The sequence below is a fragment of the Schistocerca cancellata genome, chromosome 1 (assembly GCF_023864275.1).
Source record: "Schistocerca cancellata isolate TAMUIC-IGC-003103 chromosome 1, iqSchCanc2.1, whole genome shotgun sequence".
NCBI classification, from domain to species: Eukaryota; Metazoa; Arthropoda; class Insecta; order Orthoptera; family Acrididae; genus Schistocerca; species Schistocerca cancellata.
In genome coordinates this window covers 667,462,470-667,489,777 of record NC_064626.1, presented here as the reverse complement: position 1 = coordinate 667,489,777, position 27,308 = coordinate 667,462,470, and the positions used below count along the sequence as shown (strand labels likewise).

Below are 27,308 nucleotides of genomic sequence, written 5' to 3'. Positions count from 1 at the left end.
ACAAAAAGTGGCAATTCACTCTAAATCTTGAAAAGTGTGATGTCATCCACATGGGTACTAGGAACTCGCTAAATCATACAAATCTGTAAACTCAACTGCTTACCTAGGGATTACAATTACGTATAACGTAAACTGGAACGATCACATAGATAATTTTATGCACGAAACAAACCAAAGATGCGATTTATTGGCAGAACACGTAGAAAAGGTAAAAGGTCTGCTATAGGGATTGCCTACACTACGCTTGTCCGTCGTCTTCTGGAGTACAGCTGTGCGGTGTGGCATCCGTACCAGATGGGAGTGACGGAGGCCACCTACAAAGCCTCGGAAATCTATAAACATTGAATAAGTTTAATTACTTCGTGAGAATAAAGAGTTAGTTGTGTTTCTCAAGAACGATATTAAATGAGAGAATGCCACGGATATGATACGCAATTGAGACGTGAATCATTAAAATAAATGTATTTTTCATTGCGGGAGAAATTTTTCATGAAAGTTCCATTAGCAAGTTTCTCCTCAGAGTGGGAAAATATTTTGTTGGCACCCACATACATAGGGAGGAATGAGCATCGTAATAAAATAAGATAGTTCGCATCGAAATATTTAAGTTGGTTTGATGAACCCTCTCCCAAGCACTTGATTGTGAATTGCAGAGTAATCACGTAGATTTAGACCCTAGCATGGGACTTCGCTAACTGACTGACTCTCCTGCCGTGTCCAGACAAGCACAGAGGATAGATATGCCGGTCTGTGGGAGCTCCAAAATTAGGCTGGTAGTGGGGCCGCTCGGAAGAATAGTAGGCAGATCCGGAAAGAAGGCGAAAGTGCACTCGGTATGTTTGCCTGGAGGTCTCGTCTGAGACGGGAATAAGGCTTCACCGATGGTTTTTGATCGCTCTGGGTGTAATAGGCTTCAAAACGTAGCTCATGACGGCACGAATGATGCTTGCCGTCTCGTTTCTGAGGCCATCCTCAGTTCCTTTAGATGACTGTGCTGATGAAGGGAGCTAACATCACACGAGTGGTGCATCCACATCTCCCTATATTGCAACACCGTACCCTGAATCGATCGCGGTCCTCTGAATTGCCGGCCGGTGTGGCCGAGCGGCTCTAGGCGCTACAGTCTGGAACCACGCGACCACTACAGTCGCAGGTTCGAATCCTGCCTCGGGCATGGATGTGTGTGATGTCCTTAGGTTTGTTACGTTTAAGTAGTTCTAAGTTCTAGGGGACTGATGACCTCAGATGTTAAGTCCCATAGTGCTCAGAGGCATTGAACCATTCTCTGAACTGCATCCAAGCGAAAGTTCTAGACCAGAGGTTCAAAGGGTTCTGCGACGTTCTCAGGTGCGAGTTTCTTGTCTTCCGCTATTAGGAAGGAATTCCAGCGCTCCCTTCAAAAGGAGAGACGAGCGCTACACAAAGGAAGCGGCTACTCGGGTGGCAGAGTTCGTGTGGCGTCCGTAAATCATCTTTTAATTTTTTTTTATTTTGGCGGGGTGGGGGGAAGCAAACCCCTCCTTTGGGCCAGTGACAAGTTTTCTACCGGAACTGAAAACGATCACCCACGTTACTCTCCGAAGAAAGCTTTCATCCTTGCAGATCGGAAAGATAACATGTTAATATGGTATTAGGATGCTGGTGGAGAAGCCATGGTAAAATCACAGAATTAGTATAGTTTATTAAAGGTAATAGTACCAACACGATACTGGAGCTGCAGCGAAAACACAGATTGGAGTATATAATGTGTTAAAAAAAAGTATTTCGTATTTTGAGAGGACCAAAATGAGAAAGAAAAAGTCCAGAGAACATGGGTTTTAAAATGCATTCCATAAGAGCTATTAACACTCGTTCATTTTCGCTACTGTGAAAAACATCTCTTTTACAGAGAAAGTGCTCATAGCTCTTAAGATATTCCTTTCAGAGCCCATATTTACTGAAACTTTTTTCTTGTTTTCGTCCGTATACCTCCTCTCAAAATAATGGAACAATTTTTATTAACATCCTGTATATTGGAACCATAGACTAGAGGCTGCTGGTAGCAGTGTATTTAATGCCGTCACGAACTCCACAGTATGAGACGAGGTTATTACCGGTTCTGAATGTGAAATAATTTGGATAATGTTAAGCATCAAAAGTGAGTCAAACACGGTAACCACATTCTTTGGTAGACAACATGTGCCACAGTCTATAGTAGTAGGTGGTAGAGTCATGCACTTAACACTGGCATCAGAGACGGGGAACATGTGAGATCGTTTTGAATGTCTTCCTTGAAAATTATTTGGAGCAGATCGTAATATAGCCGGAAGATGACGGCGTCGTCTTATAACTCCTAATAAATAAAAATAGAGCATCGTTGTTACGATCGCCGTGGTAACTTCAGTTACTACGGAAGTTAAAAGAAATGTTAAGAAAGCTACGAAAACAGTTTTTACTATCAAGAATGAAAGGGTACAAATTGAGGAGTGTCTGAGTAGTCAGCATAGCGTATTCAGCTCTTTGAATGAAGATGTGTATCACAAATGGATAAAATTCAAAAGCATTATACAATACGTCTTAGACTAGTATGTGACGAGCAAAGTTGTGAGGTATGGGGTTCTACCCCACTGTTCAGTAGCCGTGTTAACAAGCTGCTACGAAAGCGAAAAGCTCCATCTCATATTTAAGAGCGTTCAAACTGTAGTTATAAGAATATAGCCTAATAAAGCCAAAATGAACGTAAGGGAGCAGTGCAAGAAGCATTCACTGAACTCGAAAGTACAATTTTGTCGAACGATATGATTTTACCTTAAGTCAGTAACAGTATCGAAATCATCTCTTCATTCGCCCAGTGACCATACTGGCTGTGAAACAGAAAATGACAGAGAGAAGGCTGAAGAAATATCACTGACCGTAGAATCTTTCGAAACTATTTCACTGGGAAAGATAGTAATATGGTTCTTCGTTTCAATCACTGCACGGACGAGAAAATGGCAGATATTGAAATAAGTGATCGTGGAATGGAAAATAAGATAAAACAGCTCAATAGCAGAAACACATCTGGATCGGATGAGATACGTAGAAAGATTACGTGAATGAGCTTGCTCTCCTTCAAGTAAAGATTTATAGCTGGTCGCTGAAGCAGCGTTGGGTACGTAGCGACTGGAAAAAAGCCGCAGGTTATGCGCTTTGTCAGGAAGAGTCATCGGAAAGATGTAATACACACCCAAAAGTATCGAAATGACCTGAATTATGTTTCGCCTGATGCGCATGCAGCCCACATAACGGAGCTGTCTTGCAGGTCCTCTAGTCTCTTTGCAGTACAGTTGTTTGATTATACAAAATGGATACCACAAGACATCACTCGAGAACGCTGTTCTTTAAGGTAATGAGTCCACAGTATTATAAATACTAGAAATGCGTCATTATAGATGAGACTGTCTTTAAAGCTTGTAAACACAATTTTGTTGCGGTAAGTGACGCTTCAAAATTACTACCACACTCATTAAAATTTGAGTTAACTAATTCCGTCACTTAAGCCATTCCAGAATCTTTATGAAAAATTAAATATTATTACGAACAAGATATTTTGAGACAGTTCAAAATTAACACCGTGTCACCAGTAATTTGTCTGTACCCATGATTGAACAGTTATTTGCACATTTAAAGGACATGACGAACATTTCGCTATGGATCTGTGCTGAAACCAAGCACTTCTAGCCATTGTAACTTAGCAAACCTTCCGTACGTGACCGGGACTCGATCATAGCAACTTTCGTCATTGGTGACTAGGCGTAAAGAGTCTAGAACATCGAAGCTTTCACCAGTACCGTTTAGTAAATCAGAACATCGAAAAATTTCAAAGAATGGCAGCTCGTTTTGTATTATCGCGAAATATGGGAGATAGTGCTACAAACATGATATGTGAATTGGAGCGGCAATCATTAAAACGAAGGCGTTTTTGTTGCGACGGGATCTTCTCATGAAATTTCAATCACCAATTTTCTTCTCCGATTGCAAGAACATTCTGTTGGCACCTACCTACATATGGAGAAATGATCATCACGATAAAATAAGAGAAATCAGGGCACTCATAGAAAGCTCGTTTTTCCCGCACGACGTTCCAGAGTGGAACAGTAAAGAGACACCTTGAAGGTGGTTCATTGAACCCTCTGCCAGGCACTTTATTGTGAATAGCAGGGTAATCACATAGATGTTGATGGGGAACTTGAAAACTTTTGTGCTCTGCCTGGAATCCTGTTTAGACCCTTACCTCTATGTTAACTAATCACGAAGAGCCTTTAATATTATCTGAAGTGACAAAGTTTGCACTTGTTTACAACGAAGTGCCGTAATGTAAAGTTTTGTGACAGGGACTCGAACCCAATATGGTAGGGCTTGAAAAGAAACCGTTGATATTTTTGTGCTGGACCAGTATTCGAACCCACATGTGTTCCTTCCGGTTAGATCTAGAGGAGTTCGCAATCTTTAGAAAAACAACGAGATGATCGAATTATATCGTTCCATGTGGGCCGTATACCACGAAAGAAGAGATCCGAATTCGAATCCCAGTCCAGCACGAGTTATTCAGCGTCTCAAGTTCAAATGAAATAAATAGCCCTGTGACCTGGAGTGACTATTAGCTCTTTAAATAAAATGCTAAGGCCCAAATTAAACTGGCTGTGAATTATTTGGCAGCGAAGGGATATGATGGTTATAATGCGTATTCTGAACTACGGTGCAACCTGACGTTCTTCTCTTGGCGTTACTAGAGATGAAGGAGATTTGTTCGTGTGTGTTTACATGTCAGAAGTGTGAATCGAACCCATACCTCACAATTAGGAAACAAGGATCAGCACACCAGACCACTGAGGACCACATATGCTACCTTCATGATTGTTTCCAGAATGAGATTTTCACTCTGCAGCGGAGTGTGCGCTGATATGAAACTTCCTGGCAGATTAAAACTGTGTGCCGGACCGAGACTCGAACTCGGGACCTTTGCCTTCCGAGGGCAAGTGCTCTACCATCTGAGCTACCCAAACACGACTCACGCCCCCTCCTCACAGCTTTACTTCTGCTAGTACCTCGTCTCCTACCTTCCAAACTTACAGAAGCTCTCCTGTGAACCTTGCAGTACTAGCACTCCTGAAAGAAAGGATAGCTTCTGTAAAGTTTGGAAGGTAGGAGACGAGGTACTGGCAGAAGTAAAACTGTGAGGACGGGGCGTGAGTCGTGATTGGGTAGCTCAGATGGTAGAGCACTTGCCCGCGAAAGGCAAAGGTGCCGAGTTCGAGTCTCTGTCGGGCACACAGTTTTAATCTGCCAGGAAGTTTCATTCATGATTGTGTTGTAAAATGTGGGACGTTTGCTACAAATCAGACAGGGTTGTAAAAATTCTATCCTATGTTAACAAATTTAAATATCAATAGGCTTCTGACACGAAAATTATGCTACTCACATGCCAGCTGGTTGTAAAGACACTGTTAGCCATCATAGCCTCGATTCAAAACCATTTTGAAATTTTCATTTTTTCAAGAAATTTCTTAGATCGAGAAATACCATTGAGGAGTATGAAGCTATTACTACCATTATTGCTATTAACTTCATTCAGATGCTGCTACGCGAATGCTTGATGGAAATATTTAATGTTTCTTGATCATTTTTAGAAGTGCTTTCCGCTGTTAATCGCGTTGCTTTTAACTTGTTGGTTCAACATCCAGTTTATGATAAAGCACTCAGATGCGTTTCACAAATGTGCGAAAAGCTTTTAAAGAGCAAAAATATTTCGAATTGTCATAGAACTTTAGGATCCCAGATATTGTCTCAAAATATCTTGTTCGTAATAATATTTAATTTTGCCTAAAGCTTCTGGAGTGACTTAAGTGACGGAATTAGTTAACTCAAATTTTAAAGAGTGTGGTAGTGATTTTGAAATGTCACTTACCGCAACGAAATTGAGTTTACAAACGTTAAAGACTGTCTCATCTCTAATGATGCATTTCCTAATATTTATAATACCGTGGTGTTGATTTACAACTGAACTGATTACCGTAAAGAACAGTGTTCTCTAGTGATGTCTTGTGGTATCGATTTTGTATAGTCAAACGACTGTATAGCAAAGAGATTAGAGGACCTGCAAGACAGCTCCGTTATGTGGGCTGCATGCGCATCAGGCGAAACGTAATTCAGGTCATTTAGATACTTTCGGGTGCCTAGTATATAATTATAAGTCTGTATTGCTGACGTCAGATTGCTGTTGGGCTGCGAAACATGTACTATACTGATGTATTATGTTATCGCTAGAGAACATGGCATTAGTGTGGACGCCGTTGTCTATAGCGCTCTGAGTCTCATGGACGAGCTCTTCTGTTTAGTTTTGTTCTTGTCCATTTAATTACTCGTATTATTTTCAATTGTAAACACAGAAACCCACAACTAAGCTCGTTGATTCCAACGGTGATTTGTGTTGTGTTATTATGGGTGAGTCACCTAACGTTACCGCTGGATATATTTCGTAAACCACATCAAATACTGACGAACCGATTCCACAGACCGAACGTGAGGAGAGGGGCTAGTGTAATTGTTTAATACAAACCATACAAAAATGCACGGAAGTATGTTTTTTAACACAAACTTACGTTTTTTTAAATGGAACCACGTTAGTTTTGCTAGCACATCTGAACATATAAACAAATACGTAATCAGTGCCGCTTGTTGCATTGTAAAATGTTAATTACATCCGGAGATATTGTAACCTAAAGTTGACGCTTGAGTACCACTCCTCCGCTGTTCGGTCGTGTGTATCGGAGAGCACCGAATTACGTAGGGATTCAAAGGGAACGGTGATGGACCTTAGGTACAGAAGAGACTGGAACAGCACATTACGTCCACATGCTAACACCTTTTTATTGGTCTTTTTCACTGACGCACATGTACATTACCATGAGGGGTGAGGTACACGTACACTCGTGGTTTCCATTTTCAATTACGGAGTGGAATAGAGTGTGTCCCGACATGTCAGGCCAATAGATGTTCAATGTGGTGGCCATCATTTGCTGCACACAATTGCAATCTCTGGCGTAATGAATGTCGTACACGCCGCAGTACATCTGGTATAATGTAGCCGCAGGCTGCCGCAATACGTTGTTTCATATCCTCTGGGGTTGTAGGCACATCACGGTACACATTCTCCTTTAACGTACCCCACAGAAAGAAGTCCAGAGGTGTAAGATCAGGAGAACGGGTTGACCAATTTATGCGTCCTCCACGTCCTATGAAACGACCGTCGAACATCCTGTCAAGGGTCAGCCGAGTGTTAATTGCGGAATGTGCAGGTGCACCATCATGCTGATACCATATACGTCGACGCGTTTCCGGTGGGACATTTTCGAGCAACGTTGGCAGATCATTCTGTAGAAACACGATGAATGTTGCAGTGCTCTCCGATACACACGATCGAACAGCGGAGGAGTGGTACTCAAGCGTCAACTTTAGGTTACAATATCTCCGGATGTAATTAACATTTTACAATGCAACAAACGGCACTGATTACGTATTTGTTTATATGTTCAGATGTGCTAGCAAAACTAACGTGGTTCCATTTAAAAAAACGTAAGTTTGTGTTAAAAAACATACTTCCGTGCATTTTTGTATGGTTTGTATTAAACAATTACACTAGCCCCTCTCCTCACATTCGGTCTGTGGAATCGGTTCGTCAGTATTTGATGTGGTTTACGAAATATATCGAGCGGTAACGTTAGGTGACTCACCATATATATATATATATATATATATATATATATATATATATATATATATATATATATATATATACTCCTGCAAATTGAAATAAGTACACCGTGAATTCATTGTCCCAGGAAGGGGAAACTTTATTGACACATTCCTGAGGTCAGATACATCACATGATCACACTGACAGAACCACAGGCACATAGACACAGGCAACAGAGCATGCACAATGTCGACACTAGTACAGTGTATATCCACCTTTCGCAGCAATGCAGGCTGCTATTCTCCCATGGAGACGATCGTAGAGATACTGGATGTAGTCCTGTGGAACGGCTTGCCATGCCATTTCCACCTGGCGCCTCAGTTGTACCAGCGTTCGTGCTGGACGTGCAGACCGCGTGAGACGACGCTTCATCCAGTCCCAAACATGCTCAATGGGGGACAGATCCGGAGATCTTGCTGGCCAGGGTAGTTGACTTACACCTTCTAGAGCACGTTGGGTGGCACGGGATACATGCGGACGTGCATTGTCCTGTTGGAACAGCAAGTTCCCTTGCCGGTCTAGGAATGGTAGAACGATGGGTTCGATGACGGTTTGGATGTACCGTGCACTATTCAGTGTCCCCTCGACGATCACCAGTGGTGTACGGCCAGTGTAGGAGATCGCTCCCCACACCATGATGCCGGGTGTTGGCCCTGTGTGCCTCGGTCGTATGCAGTCCTGATTGTGGCGCTCACCTGCACGGCGCCAATCACGCATACGACCATCATTGGCACCAAGGCAGAAGCGACTCTCATCGCTGAAGACGACACGTCTCCATTCGTCCCTCCATTCACGCCTGTCGCGACACCACTGGGGGCGGGCTGCACGATGTTGGGGCGTGAACGGAAGACGGCCTAACGGTGTGCGGAACCGTAGCCCAGCTTCATGGAGACGGTTGCGAATGGTCCTCGCCGATACCCCAGGAGCAACAGTGTCCCTAATTTGCTGGGAAGTGGCGGTGCGGTCCCCTACGGCACTGCGTAGGATCCTACGGTCTTGGCGTGCATCCGTGCGTCGCTGCGGTCCGGTCCCAGGTCGACGGGCACGTGCACCTTCCGCCGACCACTGGCGACAACATCGATGTACTGTGGAGACCTCACGCCCCACGTGTTGAGCAATTCGGCGGTACGTCCACCCGGCCTCCCGCATGCCCACTATACGCCCTCGCTCAAAGTCCGTCAACTGCACATACGGTTCACGTCCACGCTGTCGCGGCATGCTACCAGTGTTAAAGACTGCGAGGGAGCTCCGTATGCCACGGCAAACTGGCTGACACTGACGGCGGCGGTGCACAAATGCTGCGCAGCTAGCGCCATTCGACGGCCAACACCGCGGTTCCTGGTGTGTCCGCTGTGCCGTGCGTGTGATCATTGCTTGTACAGCCCTCTCGCAGTGTCCGGAGAAAGTATGGTGGGTCTGACACACCGGTGTCAATGTGTTCTTTTTTCCATTTCCAGGAGTGTATACTAATTTATGATTACTAGGTATAATGGAAAGTCATTCGCGGCTTGCACAGTTCGCTATAGTGCATCAATTTCTTGTCCCTTTGATTAAAATGTAATGGATGTTTTATTCGCTTCTAAATAATCTAAGTGAATTTTGTAATGCACAAATAAATATATGAATTCTATTAATCTTAACGTACAAATGAAATTCAATATAACTCAAAACATTCCATTTTCTTTTTCAGGGAGCCATTGGTCCACCTGGAAAAAACGGTTTTCCGGTAAGTAGAACTTCTTTGTGTAACTATGTTACTGCAACCCTATATCTAGCAAAGCTAACACTTCGAAGTGTGGTCGAGAAACTTGTTTCCTTAAACAAACGCTGATGGCACCAAAAATTTCTCCACTGTGTCGACCGTCTCTTGGTTTGAGTCAGAACAATAGAAGTATGTTAGCAGAAGGCTAATAATTTTAATAACAGCATCAAAACGGACGACATCGAAGGAAGCCCTTGTGATAGCTAATCACTTCGAATGCTCATTCATCATCTGTGACGATGGGAAGTGCCATTTGTAAATTAAATGCTCTCCCTCGTTCTCTGTGAGCTATACACAAGAGCCTCCAAACTGGGCACACACGCAAACAAAATATTTCGCTGTTCCTAACGTATGTTTTCACGCATTCAGCAAACACTGTTACTGTGTATCGTACGGCTCTGCTGTAAGTATTTGCAGCACCACAAGAGACTGTTTTAAATTACGAAAAATATTTTGCGCTTCTACCTGCATTATGCGTGCTACAAAGCGTACAAAACTTTGTTTCGTAGCTTAAAGAAATCTGGAGAAACTTCTTAGTCATTTATTACAATTGAAAAGTCTATATGGTAGTGTGTGTTTCTAGCAACTTCGTTAGTATATGTGTTTTGAATGCTCTCTGCTGATTGTTGTTTCCGTAGAGTAGGAGAAATTCACTTCGCAGAAGATGAAAATGCTCATACAATTACTGTTACAAAGCAAAGTAATAAACCATACTTGATACAGTAACAGCAGTTGTATAAAATAATTTGGATACTGGGCTGCATCATTATAAATTAATAAAGCAACTAAACTGTCGACGTTTCTACCGACTTGCTGAGGTCCCATTCAGGGCAGTTATCCGCCCTGAAGAGAACCGCAACACGTCGGTCGGAACGTCAGCAGTTTAGTTGCTTTAGTGGCTTATAATGACGTGGCCCAATACCAAAATCATTTTATTCAAAATGACGCCAGCAGTGGAAGCCTACGAACTTGTATAAGTGTTTGTATACTTTATACGTTGTGTTTCGCATCGACAATCGTGACAGAACTTCAGTACAGGTCTTTTGTTATTAAGACTGTAGAAACTTTATTTATCTTGAAGCATAATACCTAGTATCTTCATCACTCATTCGCCATCCACTGCTAGACGAAGACCTTTTTCAGAAGGCCCCGTGCATCGCTATCTTTAGCTGTAAGCTTCATGTTGTTCCTTATTGTTTAGCAACATCAACTACCCAACTCCCGTTAGATCGTCACCTCATACTTCTCTCACTTCTTGGAAAACAGAAAATAACTGTTTGGTCTGGTAATATTCTGCGAATATTACATTCCAAAGCATTTCATCCCTTCCACTTTTCGCGCCATCAACAGCTTCCTGGCAACAAAATTCAAATTTGAAATTAAGTTACAGTTTTCCGAATGGTGTCTACGAAAACTGTAAAGCGATGCACCGTTTCTTTGCGAAATTTTGTGTAAATCTGAACAATCATTTACAAACGATGGATAAATCAATCTTGACATTGAGCACACGTGATCAACTGAAAATCCACGCTGGCTGAGAGAAATGGATAAACAATGACCTTGGTCTGACAACGCGTGGTGCTATCTTTTCAAGAATCACATAATTGGTCCCTATTTTATTAATGGGAATCAAATAATCATAGGTGCCGTAGTTATTGGTACACGTCCCACTGGACTTTAGGCATTCCATATGGTATCAACATGACGGATGTGATGCCCATTGTGCGTAATGTACACGGATGTTCTTAACAGTATAATTTGAGATCGTTGGATGAGTCATTCGCGAAACATTAAGTAGCTTGGACCAACGCTAGACTTGAACACCTCTGAACATTTATCTGCGGGAAAAATTAAAACAAGTGGTTTTCAAGGAAACACCGATGGATCCCGAAGACGTGTAACGTGTTGCGAAAAGAACGGACGAAATTCATCGTGCAGTATTGTGTGTATGTAGTCGCTTTTTTGCATGCACCATGGCCCTAGATCAACATTCTGAGCACTCTATATGTCATAATAATAAACTCACGAACCACATTTGAATTAAGTGGTTGTTTTCGTTTTATGTGGTGGGGCAGACCTTTGTGGAACCATCTCTCATGATTGTGGAACAGTGTTATTTTGTTCCACACAGATGACGTCGTTTGGAGACATGTTCAAAGACTCTTCCCAATGCCGTAGAAAATGTATAGCTTCATTAAAAAAAAGTTGTCATAATTAGATAGCTATAAGCGTAGCTTTGTGTACGTTAGAAAGTTCGTCACATTGTCCCCTACAGCGTAGCGAAACTCGCCGCTCCATCAGTTTACTGGTCCGGATGTACTTCGGTGGCCCGTCTTAGCTGCCACACCGTTTATAACGTGAAACTATCGTGCGAATCTTGTTGCGGGAAAAGCAGATACCACACTGAGATTCATTGGAAGAATCTGAATGAAATATAATTAATCCACGAAAAAGTGGCTTACAGACTACTTGTTCGACCCAGTTGTGGAAATTATTTATCATTACGGAAGACTTATAACATTGGGTTAATAGAAGAAATAGGGTTGATTCGACGAAAATTGGTATGCTTCATCACGTGGCTCGTTAGTGAGTGCGAGGGTGCTACAGAAATGCCCAACAAACACCAGAGACAGACGCTGCATGCGAGGCGTTGGACGTCACGGGGAGCGTACGTGGCTGGATAAGTTGGGCATCGTGTAAATTCCTCCCTCATACGTCTCGCGAAACGACATCGACGAGAGAATCAGTGAACTAGAGCTGATGCGAAGGCTTGCCGACAGTCGTTCTTACCTCGTGCCATTCGCGGATGGAACTGTGAAGTGAGGAAAATGACAGCGGTGCTGGAAGTACTCTCCGCCACACATCGTTACATAGCTTATGAAATAATCATGTAGATGTAGACTCCTACAGCGTCAAATAGCGTTGAGACGCGGGGATATCGAACAATTCCGCAACGATATCACGGTTCAGATTGCCTACACCTCTTCTCCAACTGAAGCTGTTCTTGACCAGACACTGGAACACCTGACAGGAACTATCCTGCAAGCAGCTGGGGAACCCGTCCCCAGAACCGCGGCCTGAAAGAAGCACTCGTAGAGCATTGAAATGAGGAATGGCTTACACGATTCTCAGTCCTCAACATAGTGTATAAGTCCAAAAATGGTTCAAATGGCTCTGAGCACTATGCGACTTAACTTCTGAGATCATCAGTCGCCTAGAACTTAGAACTACTTAAACCTAACTAACCTAAGGACATCACATACATCCATGCCCGAGGCAGGATTCGAACCTGCGACCGTAGCGGTCGCTCGGCCCCAGACTGTAGCGCCTAGAACCGCACAGCCACCCCGGCCGGCTGTATAAGTCCCTACAGCAATTCACGAACTGTTTACGAAAGACGCGTCCGAATTTATAACGCGACCGTCGGGATTTACTATGTAAGATGTTAATTCATTGAAAATGTGACCGTGAAGGCGTCTGACTATCCGATGCCGCGCGAGAACTAAATTTCAATTGGCGCGATGATATTTTCTCACTTTTATATACATGTCCTGGCAACTAGTAATTAGAATGAAACAAAAATCTGTGACGAATGGAAGGTTCACATGGAGTAGCTAATGATGTGTTACATCACTGAATCGCGTAATAATATAGTAACGTAATAACTACAACAATCATTCACACTTATCATCCACTCACATTCAAGTTTTATTCATGATGATGTTTGATATGTAGGGCGCGGTCATCAGCGCCTGTACGAAGTCCCAATTTTTACAGAGTCTAATTGTTTTCACAGTCCAATCTAGCCACTGTTACGAATGATGATGATGATGAAATGGTGACGACAACACAAACACCCAGTCCCCGGGCAGAGAAAATCCCCAACCCGGCTGGGAATAGGACCCGGAACCCCGTGATCCAGAGGCAGCAACGCTAGCCACTAGACCGCGAGTTGCGGACAAGCAATATCACTACTCATCATGTAGTGCAGTTACTAAGTTGGATAATTTACTGCAATTGCTGAAACAGCACGCTCCTAGTAAGACTTTACACTAGAGTGCCAATATAATTTGTAATGAAAAGTTGTGAAAATAACTGATAAAAGGAATCAGTTGTTTACAGTGGTTTTAGTTCAATAGTCCCTGAATGTAAATATAAACTATTAGTGAGAAACTGAACTTTACAAGTAATTGTCGCTTAACTCAGTTGTTGCTGTTGTGAGAGTATGAATGCGCTTGGTGGTAATGGGAGTTGATGATATGCACCCTTACTGCTGAACTGAGATTGGGAGATCGTGTGTGCTGGTGTTTACAGAAATATACATAAGGCTGAGAATTGAACTGCGGAAGGCTATGTTTAAGTAATAAAAGTTACAGGTAAAAGAAAATTAGACTATTTTCGGATCGATGTGGTGGTTTATGTTGGAGAGGACGCGGGACGGCTGCTCGTGACGTCACAGCTGGTAGTGTCCCAGAGCCTGCAGAGCAGTGCGGCATGCCACGGAGCTCTCTATCCATGGTGAAGTTGTGTTATCGTGGGACTCGCTATCTCGGGAGATATGTGTATAACACTGAACCGACTTTGACTCAGAATCGTAAGGAGAGCCTGTTCTTGTAATTAGTTGATTGTATGAAGTTATTAATCATCGGAAATGAAACCGATATGAACCTCCCAGCGCCTTTTACTAGGTAATAGCAGTCATTTCACAGAAAGAGTCTGATGGAAGGCGGAGTCCCTCCGAAACGAGTAAGAAGATCGCTTCAGTAGGAGAGAACCCTCGCACTGTGACATCGCTGTTCAGCGGTAGATAAATAATTTCCATATCCTTCCTCGTTTGTTTTACAGCCGTTTTACTTTAATTATTACATAGTGGCACATCTCTTCTTGTAGTATCCCCCTATAAATCCACGTTATGAATACTCTTCCGTACGTATTTCATCGATCATTACAGAATGCCCACAGATGCACACACAACACACGTCATTGCCACTCCGAACCAACTGCCGTAAACTAGTACTGTCACAGTTGTTGTGATAAGTAAAAACTTTGCCTAATTAGTGTAGATCGCGTGCAAGTACATTAAATGTTTTACATAATTTTCTTCTTGTCAACACACATTTTACTTTTCAGTATAGTCTAACTTTTGAAATAATTGATTACACAAATGATGACATCCGCAAAAAATAAAGTGGCAAATTTATGCAGACAATTTCTTGTGCTACAACAGATGGCGTTATGGTTATGGTTACAGAACAGTGGCGCATACTTTGAAATATTCCAGATTTTATTATGAAATTAATCACAAATGAAAATTATGCTGTGCTTTTATGTTCCGCAAGTGAGTAACTAAGTGTATGTTACTGTCTTGGCATAATTCCACCACTGACTTTATAGATAATCTTGGCTTGTTTTTAGCAATGCCGATCAAGCGAATACGTTCACTCAACATGTTTGAGAAACAATTGCGACCTGCAGATGTACAGTACAAAAAACACGAAGACATTGTTCGACTGCAACATTACTTGAAGTAAAGCAATTGCTACTCTTCGTCCCTAAAGACTTGAGAGATATAATCAAATCGCTTCCAGAAAGAAATCTTCAAACCACAGCCAGCTCGCCAATGAGTTATTAAAATCATTCACTTTGGAATATTTTTGGTAGTCTCACCTGATCACCTCAGTTTCCCAAACACTGGAAGCGCACCGAAACGGTCGCAATGACGGAAACAGGAACATTCTCAGTTGTCTACAAACAATATAGACCAGTCAGCCTTCTGCGAACCCTCGATAGCATTTACGACCGCCTCATGCTAAGGCCACTTTGGCAGTGTGTCAGAAGACAAATTCTGCCAATATTCCATCACGGTTTTATTTGCTCCCTAATACAGTTTTACTCCAGAATATCATTTACAGTCTAACGGAATTGTATTCGAGATTCTTTGCTATCTCAAATTGCATTGTCTCTCTGCAACTGTGTTTCTCGAGAAGAAACATTCATAAAATTCCAGTAAATTAGCGGTGGGAACTTAGAAATTTTGCGAGCCCAGTGTGGTAACCACTGCGCCACCTTGCCTAGTGCCTCCGACTTTAGACTACAGCATAACGTGCACCTCATGACATCGCGATCAAATACTAGTTTGCCGTATCATATGTGGAGGCTGCAGTGGAGCACCGCGAACGCCATCGTACAGGCACTACAAGTAGTCTTCGACCTTGAGGACATGTGATGTCTCACATCGCACCCCATTAGCCCGCCTCCGGGTGGCCCCATGTATTGTACGATATGCATACATTTTGTATCTGAGACCTACAGACTCCTCAACCGGAAATCTATTCACTTCATATTTCATTAAGCCAATAAATTTCTTGTTCTGAGGAGCAATACTGTATCCAGAAGTGTCGAATTCATTACCATGACACCTCATTACTTCATACGGAATGCGGTTCTTCACCCAAAAGATGAAGCTATCTGGGTCCATATAAAGTACCTTTGGATCCACTAAATGAGATTTAGCAAACTCATAGTGGAACCGATGTTCAGTATGCACATCCCCAAATAGATACGTTTCGTAAACTTTACTGTAGTCTTTGACAGCTCCATAGCAACAAAGTTCTTATTGAATATGGTGACCCCCTTAAAATTTGGTCTGGTGATGCATTTTCTTATGTCGCATGGTCCATCCCATTGGGTCCTAATCAATATAGTGCATTCATTTCTTACATTCTGCATGATTTTACCGAAAATGGAATTATTAATTAATTTATAAAAATCTTTTTTTAAATCACTAGTCGCATCTGCCCTCTTTTCAGTATTTAATATACTCCTTCAACCAGGGGACTGACTGAAGGAGATAGCTCGGGTGATTCTACCTATCTCCGACCCCAAGCTAAGACATTGCTGGAGATTACGATAATGAATTATATACCTCTGCTTGTGTCCAACAGTGGTCACCACTTTAGGGATAGTGCTTCCTCGCAGAACTTGTTGCTCTGGACGTAACTCAAGTCGTTTGTCATTTTATGCATGCCAACGGGGTATTATGGGGTCTGCCTCCACCACATACCCTACATCAGATTCAGCCATCATACCCATTACGTTGCCACCTAATCCCTCTAATTCGTTTTCAGGCACCCATTGAAACCTTCCAACCAGCAGAGGCTGCACCGTGGCGTGCCTGTATAAATTATTCATATCCAAATATAGAATGTAACTTGAATCGATGGAGGCATTGAACCCTGGACGCATACATGCGTTACTTGCCTTGGCGTGTCTTTGGACACACTGGGCAAAGTCCCCCATGGATCCTATGCTCAAAGAAAAGAAGCATATCAGCATAATCAAAAGTTTGATGATGCGCCTTGTTTTTTGAATATAGCATTCCGGAACAATAAAAGGCAGGGTTCAGAGAGTACATGGCCATGCATACATTCGCAAAATTTTCAGAAACTTCCACAAGTAGGTGCACGTTGGTGTCCATATATAGTCTCGCATATTCATCCAAGCTGAGAATGTTGAATTCCCGCCAGACGTTCACGGAATGCTCATAATCTGCACTAGTTATGTCATTGGCTGTGAGAGTACTGGTAAATGCAGGTATGTCAGTCGAGTTTTGCCTTACTATCCAGATATTCATAAGGGAATACTCTTTTCCTAGGGAATACTCTTTACCTCATTGGGGTATGCAGATCAGGTGATATGCATATCCTCCTCAGGTAGAGTGTCAACAAGTTTCTTGAGTGAAGTCTGCATGAAACGCAAAAAGTCTAGGAAGCAGAGCATAATTTTTGGGGTCATTCATTTCGAGAAAGAAATGTACTTATCTATACTCTCAGGCAGGACACTGACCTGATCTTTCTTCACACCGAAATTAACCAACTGTTCAACTATAAAGTGAGCATCTAATCCACTCAAAGTTTGAAAGAAGACTGGTATTGGTCATGGTAACTTATACTTCAAGTTGCATGCATAAGATGACAGTGATTTCCAGGTGGAGTTGGAGCTTTTCTGTGTAATGGCAGCCCACAAATGTGATAGTTAACCGCATCATTGTATAATGTTTTATCCTCCTCCAATTCGGTCCTGGGGATGTCAGTGCTGTAAATCAGTGCTCTAAAGCCTATCAGCATCCCATGAAAGTTATCGAGCTTAATGAGCAATCAAACTGCAGGATTATCCCTGACATAAGATTCACAGTGGTTAAGATTTGAATCACGTGAGCATACAAGTTGGGATGCTGCCACATACACTATGTGTTTTGCATGAAGGTCATGTGTGACTAAGGGGTTCCGCTTCACAGTGGGTGACAGGAGCAAGGAGACATTCGAAGTCAGCGTATGCAACAAATGGGCATCATTCATGGTCGTGAGCATTCTTGAGATTGAATAACTTGTTTGCTTCTGAAGGCATAACAACATATTCCAGTTCTTTGGATTCACAGACCTCCAGATGCGTTTTTAAATACTTTTCTTCTGAAAAGATATTTAGACACCTGAAGCACCAACGTCTGTTGAGAAAACAATGGACTACTCTACCATGCAAAACTGCAATGGTATGTCATTTTGTTCCAAAGATATTAGCTACGGTACCAAAGACTTTCTACGTTTTTCTGGACCCTTCTGTATATTGCACATGAGGAGAATGTTGCTGACCGACGATGTTAGCCGACAGTCTTAGTTTGAAAATTCGCCGTAAGTTAAAGAGTGCAAGGACCACTGTCAGAGGTAGGGAGGGGATCATGTGTTTCAGTGATGTGCAATATCTTTCTTATGACTCTGAAGTATCTATTGTTGTCATTTCGTTATCATATACTAAAAAGTCGTTCTGCATGTATGTTAAAATAAATTAGTTCTTCAATTTGTGACGTGCTGTGTGTTTGCATGTGTTCCCTGCCCATTTTTCTAAAGGAGATTCACAGCAGGAGCACAATGTGTTGTGCAGTTGGATTTCCTGCCTGCGTCTACGCTCTGATGACATGTCCCGTCGAACAAATGACGAGTTAGCAGCATCAGACTTCTGTGGGAAAAGTGGGTGCAAATGCATTCGAATCTGTATCATCCTCACACAAACATGATTGTAGTTGAGCAAATACAACTTAAATTTAAAATTTTAATAACTTTTGGTACATAATTTATTAGTATTATGCTCTTACGGGGAGCCAGAACAATCCATCTCCTCCATGTTAATTTTAGCAAATAGAAGGAACATTTTTTCTAAAACCATTAAACATTTTGCTCTGAAATTTGGACTACATGTTCAGTGAATATTTCTCTACAAAGTTATAATGCCATGTAAAGAAATATTTATTGGTTTTTGTTTTACAATTTTTTAAACAGATGCTTATTTTTTCTATAAAATTTTGCACTTTTTCTTCTACAACTCTTGAATTATACAATATTTTTTTACAATTTGTTATAAAAATGAAGGAAAAGAAGTAAACAATATTGTGTATAAATTTCATTGATATACTGTTAGCAGTTTTTGGGAAAATGTTCCTCAAAGATGAAAATGTTGAAGTTACGGGAAATGGATTCCAAAGTTTTTTAATACATTCCTGCCCCATATGATGGATGATCAGTATCCTCTTCTTTTTCCAATGTAAGTTTCCTTTTCACTGGTCTTTTCTTCCCTTTTGCTGCATGTTGTAGGCTTTTGCCTCTTCTTCCTGCACCTCTTAGTCTTTCTTCATCAATTAGGCACATTGTGGAGATGGTGTTGTGTCCTGGTTGGAAACCTAAACGTTTCAGCACAACACATTTGATAATGTTTCCTTCATTGTATGTTGCCACTGCATCATACACTCCAAAATGCAATGTTTTTATCTGTACAAACACTCTTTCGGGAATCCTAATCCAAATTAAATTATTTAAACTTTGTTTTAGATTTTGTTTTTTTCCCATGTAAACACTGTAATACATCTCCGAATATGGGGTTAATTACATCAATTACAGCATTTGGCAAACTGTTTTTATGGGCATATTCCTTTCCTTATTGGTACTTACACCATGAGTCATCACCTGCAGGTCACAGTGCATGTTGTGGGTGCTGTTGATGCAATATGGAAAAATAATGCCCTTACTGCCCTCCTCATATGCTCAATTCTTCTTGTATTTTGCCTAATTGCACACCCATAATACCTCTGCAATCTATCAATTGCTTCATCTGTCAGTCTTCCTCTTCCTCCAAGGGTCTTACCATCATTAAGCTTCTGGGATCCTAAGTCTGCTTTAGTTTGTGCAAGTGAGCCCCTATGTTCTTCTGCACATGTCCATTGTACTGCTGTTTTTTAATGTGAATTTCATTGCCATAAGGTTTGAGTTCCTCTACAGCTTTATATACATTATACCACTCCTGTGATCCCTTTACTTCCATCGCTTAACTCGTGCTATGAAAATTTGCTTCACAACTTTCACTATGTTCGTCCTTGGGATTGCCCTTACATCTACAATGTTTTGAGAGAATAACAACATCAATTACTTTGCAACTGTCTCCACTGGTAGCTGTCACAATTCCATTTAGAGATTTATGACCTCTATGTTGCCATGATCCATCTAAAGCAACAGTTAAATCTCTACAATTTCCATTATCTGTCACAGCTTCTTCAATTGCTTTCTTCATTGTTGCTTGAGCAATATCTTTGGCAGAAGATCCCACCAATTCATTATAAAATCCAAACTTGGTTGGTGGTTTTGGCAAGTTCATAATTCCACATAACATTGCCCCTGCAGCACTGCTCTTGCCAATGCAATGCAAGCCATACACTAGCCTAATATTTTATCATACATCTTCTTTCCACTATTACCACTATGAGGAATACTGTTAGAATTAGAAAACGAAACTTCTGCAGCACATTTGTTACACTTCAGTAACATTTTACATGCCAAACCAATGTGTGTAGTTATTTTCAATTCCAGTCCTCTTTCTTTGCAAACTTGGCATAAAATATTATGTTTCAAAATATTAGAGAGCAAGGAAATGTTAATTATTTCATTCACATCATTACTTTCACTTTCATAGTTTTCAAATTTTTCTTTGCTGTCACAAAGTTTCTTGCTGGAAGAAGTTCTATCACATTAATTTGAAGTAGTCAATGTAGTCGATGGAGCAGTCTGAGCAGCATCTCCCCTCCAAACAACTGTGGGTGTTGGAGAAAACAATTCCTTTATTCCCACATATATTTAGCAATAACTTAACACTACACACATGAATGAATTGTGTAGACATGAACAGCACGGAATAACTAACTAAAGCTAAGTCAAAGAATAACTATATCACTGCACGTAAATTAACACTTCACGGAATGTTTATGAAGCACTGTACGCTTGTAGGGATCGATTGTCAGAAATAGGTCACTACACAACAAAAGATTTCTTCTTCCACTCATTGTGCCTTTTCTTAAACACTCGATTGCTGAAATGGGCATATTGATATCCACAAACCAAATACGTGAAACAGTATGAGCAAAATTCGTCAAAAATGCAAAATTGAACAGCTAAACAACACAAAGCAAACTCCACAAGTCAACACACATGGTATAGCATTTATGTTTACCAATATGAACAGTCACTTGTCACAGAGATAAAGCCATATATCGTTGGAAAACAAAACACTATCTAATTCCACATGAATACCCTGCTTACAGCCAGCAAACGGCGCCATCAGAGGTGACACACCAACTCGCTACAACCGTTTACGCGGCGTGTCAACTTTGCAGCGATAAAAAACACACTTAGAATTCACTTAGAAGGGTGAGACTTGATTTGTTTTATTTAGAAAACTCCAAATAATTTTATAATGAAAAAACCAAACAGCGTTAATTTTGTCATTTTCATCGTTCCGGCTCCCCTTAAAAACCAATCGATTCATTATGACCCCAAAGAGAGTATGGTATGTGTGAAGCTCTAGAAAAAGAGGAAGGCTAAACATTTTCATCATTTCACAACTAGTTTCAGCTTTTGAAGCCATTATCAAATGGTTATGTTGAAGAGTCTCCATATGTACAGTCTTGGAAAATAGTATTCATACACCGTTGTTGATGTAGAATAACTTCATTTATTAGAACTAAAGATCACAACCAGATATGTTATTTGGTAAACCAGCAGTATAGGATTTCGTTCCTAATTTGTACTTATAAATAAAAGGACACCTAAATAAGCCTTATGCAAAAGTAAATAAAAATTCTGTTCCAGCTGGCTTCACACAGTGTAGAAAAAATGCTTCATACATGCAAAGAAAATTACAAGTACATAAATATAATGTCTATGTTTTATACTTTTTAGGCAATCCTTTTCTATTTATTTTGACGTGGAAGGAACCTCTTTTTTGGTAGTCTCTGAGGTTTCAGAGCAGTCTTACTCCATATTTCATATTTCCTGGCGTACTTCAAAGGTGCTCAACTGGATCCAACAGCACATCTAGCCATACATCCTCATACCATAATTCCTACACCACCATGCTGTACTGTGGGTTGAATGTGTTTGGGATCCAGCTCAGTATTTGGTCATTCCATACTAAACTATGCCATCATTTACAAATACGTTAAGTTTACTTTGGTCTGTAAACAGTACCTCGTTTCAGAAACTTGTGTTCTTGCTTGTATGCGCTCGAGCAAATTCAGGTCTCAGTTTCTTGTTCGTGATTATGTATAGTTCTCTTCTAGGTACCCTTGCTCCATACCCTGCACTACTTAAAATGTAGCGTAGAGCCCTTGATGTGATTTCCTTCCCAAACTGATCACTAACAAGCGCAGACAATCCAGAAACTGTCAATTTAGGATCGTTTTTGACCATCCTTGTTAACATATTTCGTTCTTTTTGAGTTAGCTTCTGTGGTCGATATTTTCTTCTGCTGTTACAGTATTTCTTTCTCTAACTCGCGATATTATGGACTGGACAGTTCCCCGGCTTCTTCCAATAATATCAGCTATTTTTTAAAATGATATTCCCTTTTCGTATTGGGAGATAAGTATTTGTCTTTCTTTTCAGTTGTTTCTTTCCCTTTGAGATGCATTTTGCTGTTGCATGTCATTCATGGCGAATCAGAACCGTCATTCACGAGGTGTAGCTTGCTACTGAAGGCATAGCTCACTACAAGCGGTTCGTTAGTCACTTCTATGTTTACATTTCTAGTAGTGTACGAATACTTTTTTCACCATTGTGTGAAGCCAGCTGGTACGGAGCTTTTATGTACTTTTTTCAGAAGTCTAACTTAGTTAATCCTTTTATATGTTCAGATTAGGAAAGACACCTCATATTGTTAGTTAACCGAGTAACATCTCTGGTTGTTAACTTAAAATAAAATCGTGGGCAGCGTTGTATGAATACTTTTCCCTATTACTGTTTACAAATGGTAGCGAATTCACATTTTGTATTTGCTAACGTGTTTCTTTACAAAAATGCAAGTACTATGTGAATTCGCTTCATTTTTATACATATGGCAACTTTTCTTAGCAAACAGTGGATAATGGCTTAAAACGCAGAAAACGGTTGTGAAACGAATGAAAAGTTTGTAAATATCTTACTGCGTGATTGGAAAGAATACTGCATTCAGTCACCATTTGTAGGCCTATATAGGTGTGTTACGGTACCGGCAATGAAGAAGCTGGGTGTAACAACTTGTAGGGATATGAAATGGAATGATCACATTGTCATACATAAAAGTTTTGTAGCAGATTTCCGTATTTTGATAGATACCAATCCTAGAATGTTGCTCAAGTGTATGGGACTTATAATGGTTCAAATGGCTCTGAGCACTATGGGACTTAACATCTATGGTCATCAGTCCCCTAGAACTTAGAACTACTTAAACCTAACTAACCTAAGGACATCTCACACATCTATGCCCGAGGCAGGATTCGAACCTGCGACCGTAGCAGTTGCGCGGCTCCGGTCTGAGCACCTAGAACTGCGAGACCACCGCGGCCGGCTATGGGACTTATACTAAATAGAATTAAAATGTGGGTAAAGTGCAGCTATGGTGTGTGCGGTTTTTGGGTGACGTGTAGATGTTGTTAACGGGGTATTTCATTGATTTGTCACGGGTGGGACACTTGAAACAAATTTTTCAACCGTTTAAAGCTAATATAACAAGAAGTGTAAACAGAAATAAATAAATACTGATGAACGATGATATGAATAGCTGTTGTACTATCTTTTTAAATCTGAATATCAGAAATTTACAAAGTGAGCTGTTAATCGTCTTTATAACATTTTCACTGGGGATACAGCAAATGGACATAGCACTGAACACGACCAGCATTTACAAGATCTGTGTGAATTAATCCACTTACATTTGAAAACATCAAAGTCACACTATTAAACATTTACCTGTGTGTGAAATATCACTAAATATACATTGTTAATATTTACTTATAAAAACTGAAATTGAAGAGTTGCCACAGATGAGACAATTGAAATGGAATTGTTTTTATAAGTGAAAATGAATTTCATTTTATTAATTTGTAGATGAATCAGTAATTGGGTCTGCAGAGTATGAATGTAGATGTGGATGCTGACTCAATCACAGATGTCAGCAGAGGGTAACAATGGAAAGAGCACCAGATACACTGGGTAAAAGATTATGGCATTCCTCCCCAGTGATTTCTTCCCCTGCCCGCTCCCCCCTTTTTTTATAAGAACTAATAAATATTCTTCTTTCTACAGAACTGAGCTTCTTAATTCACAGTTCCTTCAGCAGATGTTAAAAGTTTGTTGTTTCATTACCAACTCTTTTTTTAAAAGTACTGTAATTCTGTAGTTAGTTGCCAGTGTATTCATGCTAAAATAGTATTAATAATGATGCTTACAGTAGTCATAGCAAAAGTGAGCAGTAAAGAAATTATAACACATGTATGTTACTTACTGTAATATGTAATACTAAATGGTTTTTCACTTATTGCTTATAGTATTTCTTTACTAATTGCCAGCTTTGATTCACACCATTAGTTATTTCTAACTGGAATCTTCTGATCTGCTTTTCTTCAGGGACCTATTGGCTTGGACGGTCCAAAGGGAGATCCAGTAAGTATGCTTTTCTAACACACTAGATTGCAATTTCACTGCTAATATTCATTCATGTAACTAATAATTTTGTGTGTGTGTGTGTGTGTGTGTGTGTGTGTGTGTACAATGCATGACATATGCATGATATACATATAATCTATGTGGAATTCCTGAATGTGCTAGGAGAATAACCAAGATGAAGTGAATAGTTCATTTACTATAGTCATCTGATTTAAGGTATAGAATTGTTGTGGTACTTGTTTGAAGTTTTGTATGTTAAATCAAGTGCAGAAGATTACAAAAAGTACAGAATGACTAGCAGCATTTTTGTACTTAACCAGACAGCTGTTGTAAACTCATTGAACAATGCACTGTTTTTGTTCTTATGTGATGATAAGGCAATATATGCTTCCTGTAAAACATCCCCAGATAAAATAATGCATTCAGTTCTGTGTGAAAACCTAAAAAACCTTGTAATCACCTTTCCACTATATGTGCTGTGCAGATGTGCCCAGTCTTTCATGCAAAAAATGAATATTCTCTGTGATCCATAAGTCTCCAAAGTCATTCTGCAGTATCATCTATTAGCTATATTTGAGAAACCAGTGTTCAGAGAAGTGGCTATAATAGTCAGATCAGAATATGTCAAAAGGTGCAATCTTCAGTTATGCCTCGTGACATATTCCTTGAAATCAACCCTTGAAATTTATGATCTTCAATTGTTAGATATTTTAATATTTTGGTTGCATGTTCAGAAGTGTATTTGCCTACGCAAGTGGAAGCTTGTATCTGTGGTATTCAGTGCCTCATAACACATTAATTTAAAAAAGGCAAAGCTGACATCAACCCACAGGTTGGTTCGAACACATCAGTGCTCTACAAGGCATAGTTTTTTTGGAACTGCTGCACAGTTGCATTCTTCTGATCTTTGAGGAAACTACTCAGCCAATTACAAGGGTACCTACAGTTAAGCATGGACTCCAAACCATTATGTTTCATATTCATGTGCGATGTTATTAATGTATTGTCAGCAGTAAAATATACTCCCAAGGTTCCTACACTTGATTTTTCGGTTATTAATTTTCTAAATAATGTGCAGTGGATGAAACATCTATTTAGCAAAATAAAAGAGATATTTATGCAATGTAAGGAGACAACTGTTTCTCCTCTAATGGTGTATGAACCAACAATGAATTTAACAAAGGCCTGAAAGTTTCACAGTGTAGAAAATGAAGAATATTGTACTGCATTTTAAACATATTGCCTTCTCTGTGTACTTGTTACAGATGCTTTTCATACTAAATTTATCTTTATGGATAAAATAATAAAACTAAATCACAAAAATTAATGATAAATCAATGAGAAAACTGATTTACACTAACTGTTGTACATATTTTGGTAGGGTTTAACCTACTAAATTCAGTGCCCTTTTATTAGTAGCAATCTACAGAGTAGATTTACTTTACTGTTATAACAGTGAGAGTTTACATGTGGTATACAGAATCTTTTCTGTATAAATGAGTTGATAAGTCTAACAAATATATGGCTTCCTTACCACATTCTCCCTATTTTGATATTTCTTTTAACAAGGCAACTACCTTATCTTGTAATTTAAAGCAGATATAACTTCATTGAAGTTTTTAGATTTTGAAGTAATTGCTTAGAGAATGGAGTATACTGAATGAGTATCATAATTAATTATGAGGTCAGCCATGCCAACTGCAACTTACCATTGTTCTCAAACACACTGCAGATGATTTTGGGACCTTTGTCCATAATCCTAAGGTTGAGCCCTCCATATTTATTATTTTCCTGTGTTTTAAAGCCCCAGGTGAAATGGGTAGCAGAGAAGGAATTCTCTGTGGCTTCTTGGTAAGTATGAAATCAGAAAGAGATGAGGTCAGTAGAAACAGAAGATGGGATCATCATCAAAGACATAGAAGGAATAAGAATATACATAAAGGTTTATTTTGGAATGTTGTTGAACGGGAACAGTGTGGAAGATCATTAACCGAGAGTAAATGATCTGCTTAATGGAGAACAACCACTAATTACCTGGGCAGAAACTGCTTTAAAACAAATGAAAGAAGGGAACTTTGCCCATAATAAAAGCAGTGACAATCATGGAATTCAGTGGTTGCACTGAATCCTGGGAGTGATATGGTGAGAAAATTGGGTACCTAGTGACTGAAAAATGGGATTTATAATACCAATGTTTAAAATAAAGGAACAGGAAATAATGTATCAACTCTAGAGGGATCACTATTTTCCCATTATTTCTTACTTGGAAAATATTCTAGAAACAAGATTGGGACTTACTCTAGAACTTCAGTTTGAATAAGAAGGTGATAGGTGAAGGATTAACTGTGGAATAATGGACTTTATTTTTGCACTCAAACAAATGATATATAAATTTTGGGAGAAAGGGAAAGGTATGATACATGTTTTCTTAGATTTGGAGAAGGCACATGACAGTGTGCCACAGAATAAAATATGGCACTGGTTAGAAAAACAAAATCACATTAACTCTCTAACTACGAAAATTCTCATGCTGCATGCTGATTTAGAGCAGTATACATAAAGGAGATTGAAAGTTGGAGTGGTTTAGAACATGTAGAGGTATGCAACAGGGCAGTTGCTTTTCCCATTACACTTCATCACATGCATGGATACCACAAAGGACACAAAAGTAATGGGAAAAGAAGACCTAAATGCTCTTGTATTTGTGGATCACAATACCGTTTGAGGTGAAAGTAACATAGAGATACAGAGGAGAT

General features: G+C 40.2%; 1 protein-coding gene and 1 non-coding gene across 2 annotated transcripts in view; one reads left to right on the top strand and one right to left on the bottom strand.

Moving 5' to 3' along the window:
- The window catches only part of LOC126092594 (collagen alpha chain CG42342-like), a 614,083-nt gene that overhangs the window by 20,440 nt on the left and 566,335 nt on the right, over nucleotides 1-27,308 (top strand). The window contains exons 4-5 of the mRNA XM_049908319.1: nucleotides 9,464-9,499; nucleotides 24,514-24,549. Of these exons, the coding sequence (XP_049764276.1) occupies nucleotides 9,464-9,499; nucleotides 24,514-24,549 (72 nt within the window). The remainder of the gene's footprint in view (nucleotides 1-9,463; nucleotides 9,500-24,513; nucleotides 24,550-27,308) is intronic.
- Trnap-cgg (transfer RNA proline (anticodon CGG)) lies at nucleotides 4,950-5,024 on the bottom strand. The gene has a single exon. It is a non-coding gene; the product is annotated as a tRNA-Pro (tRNA).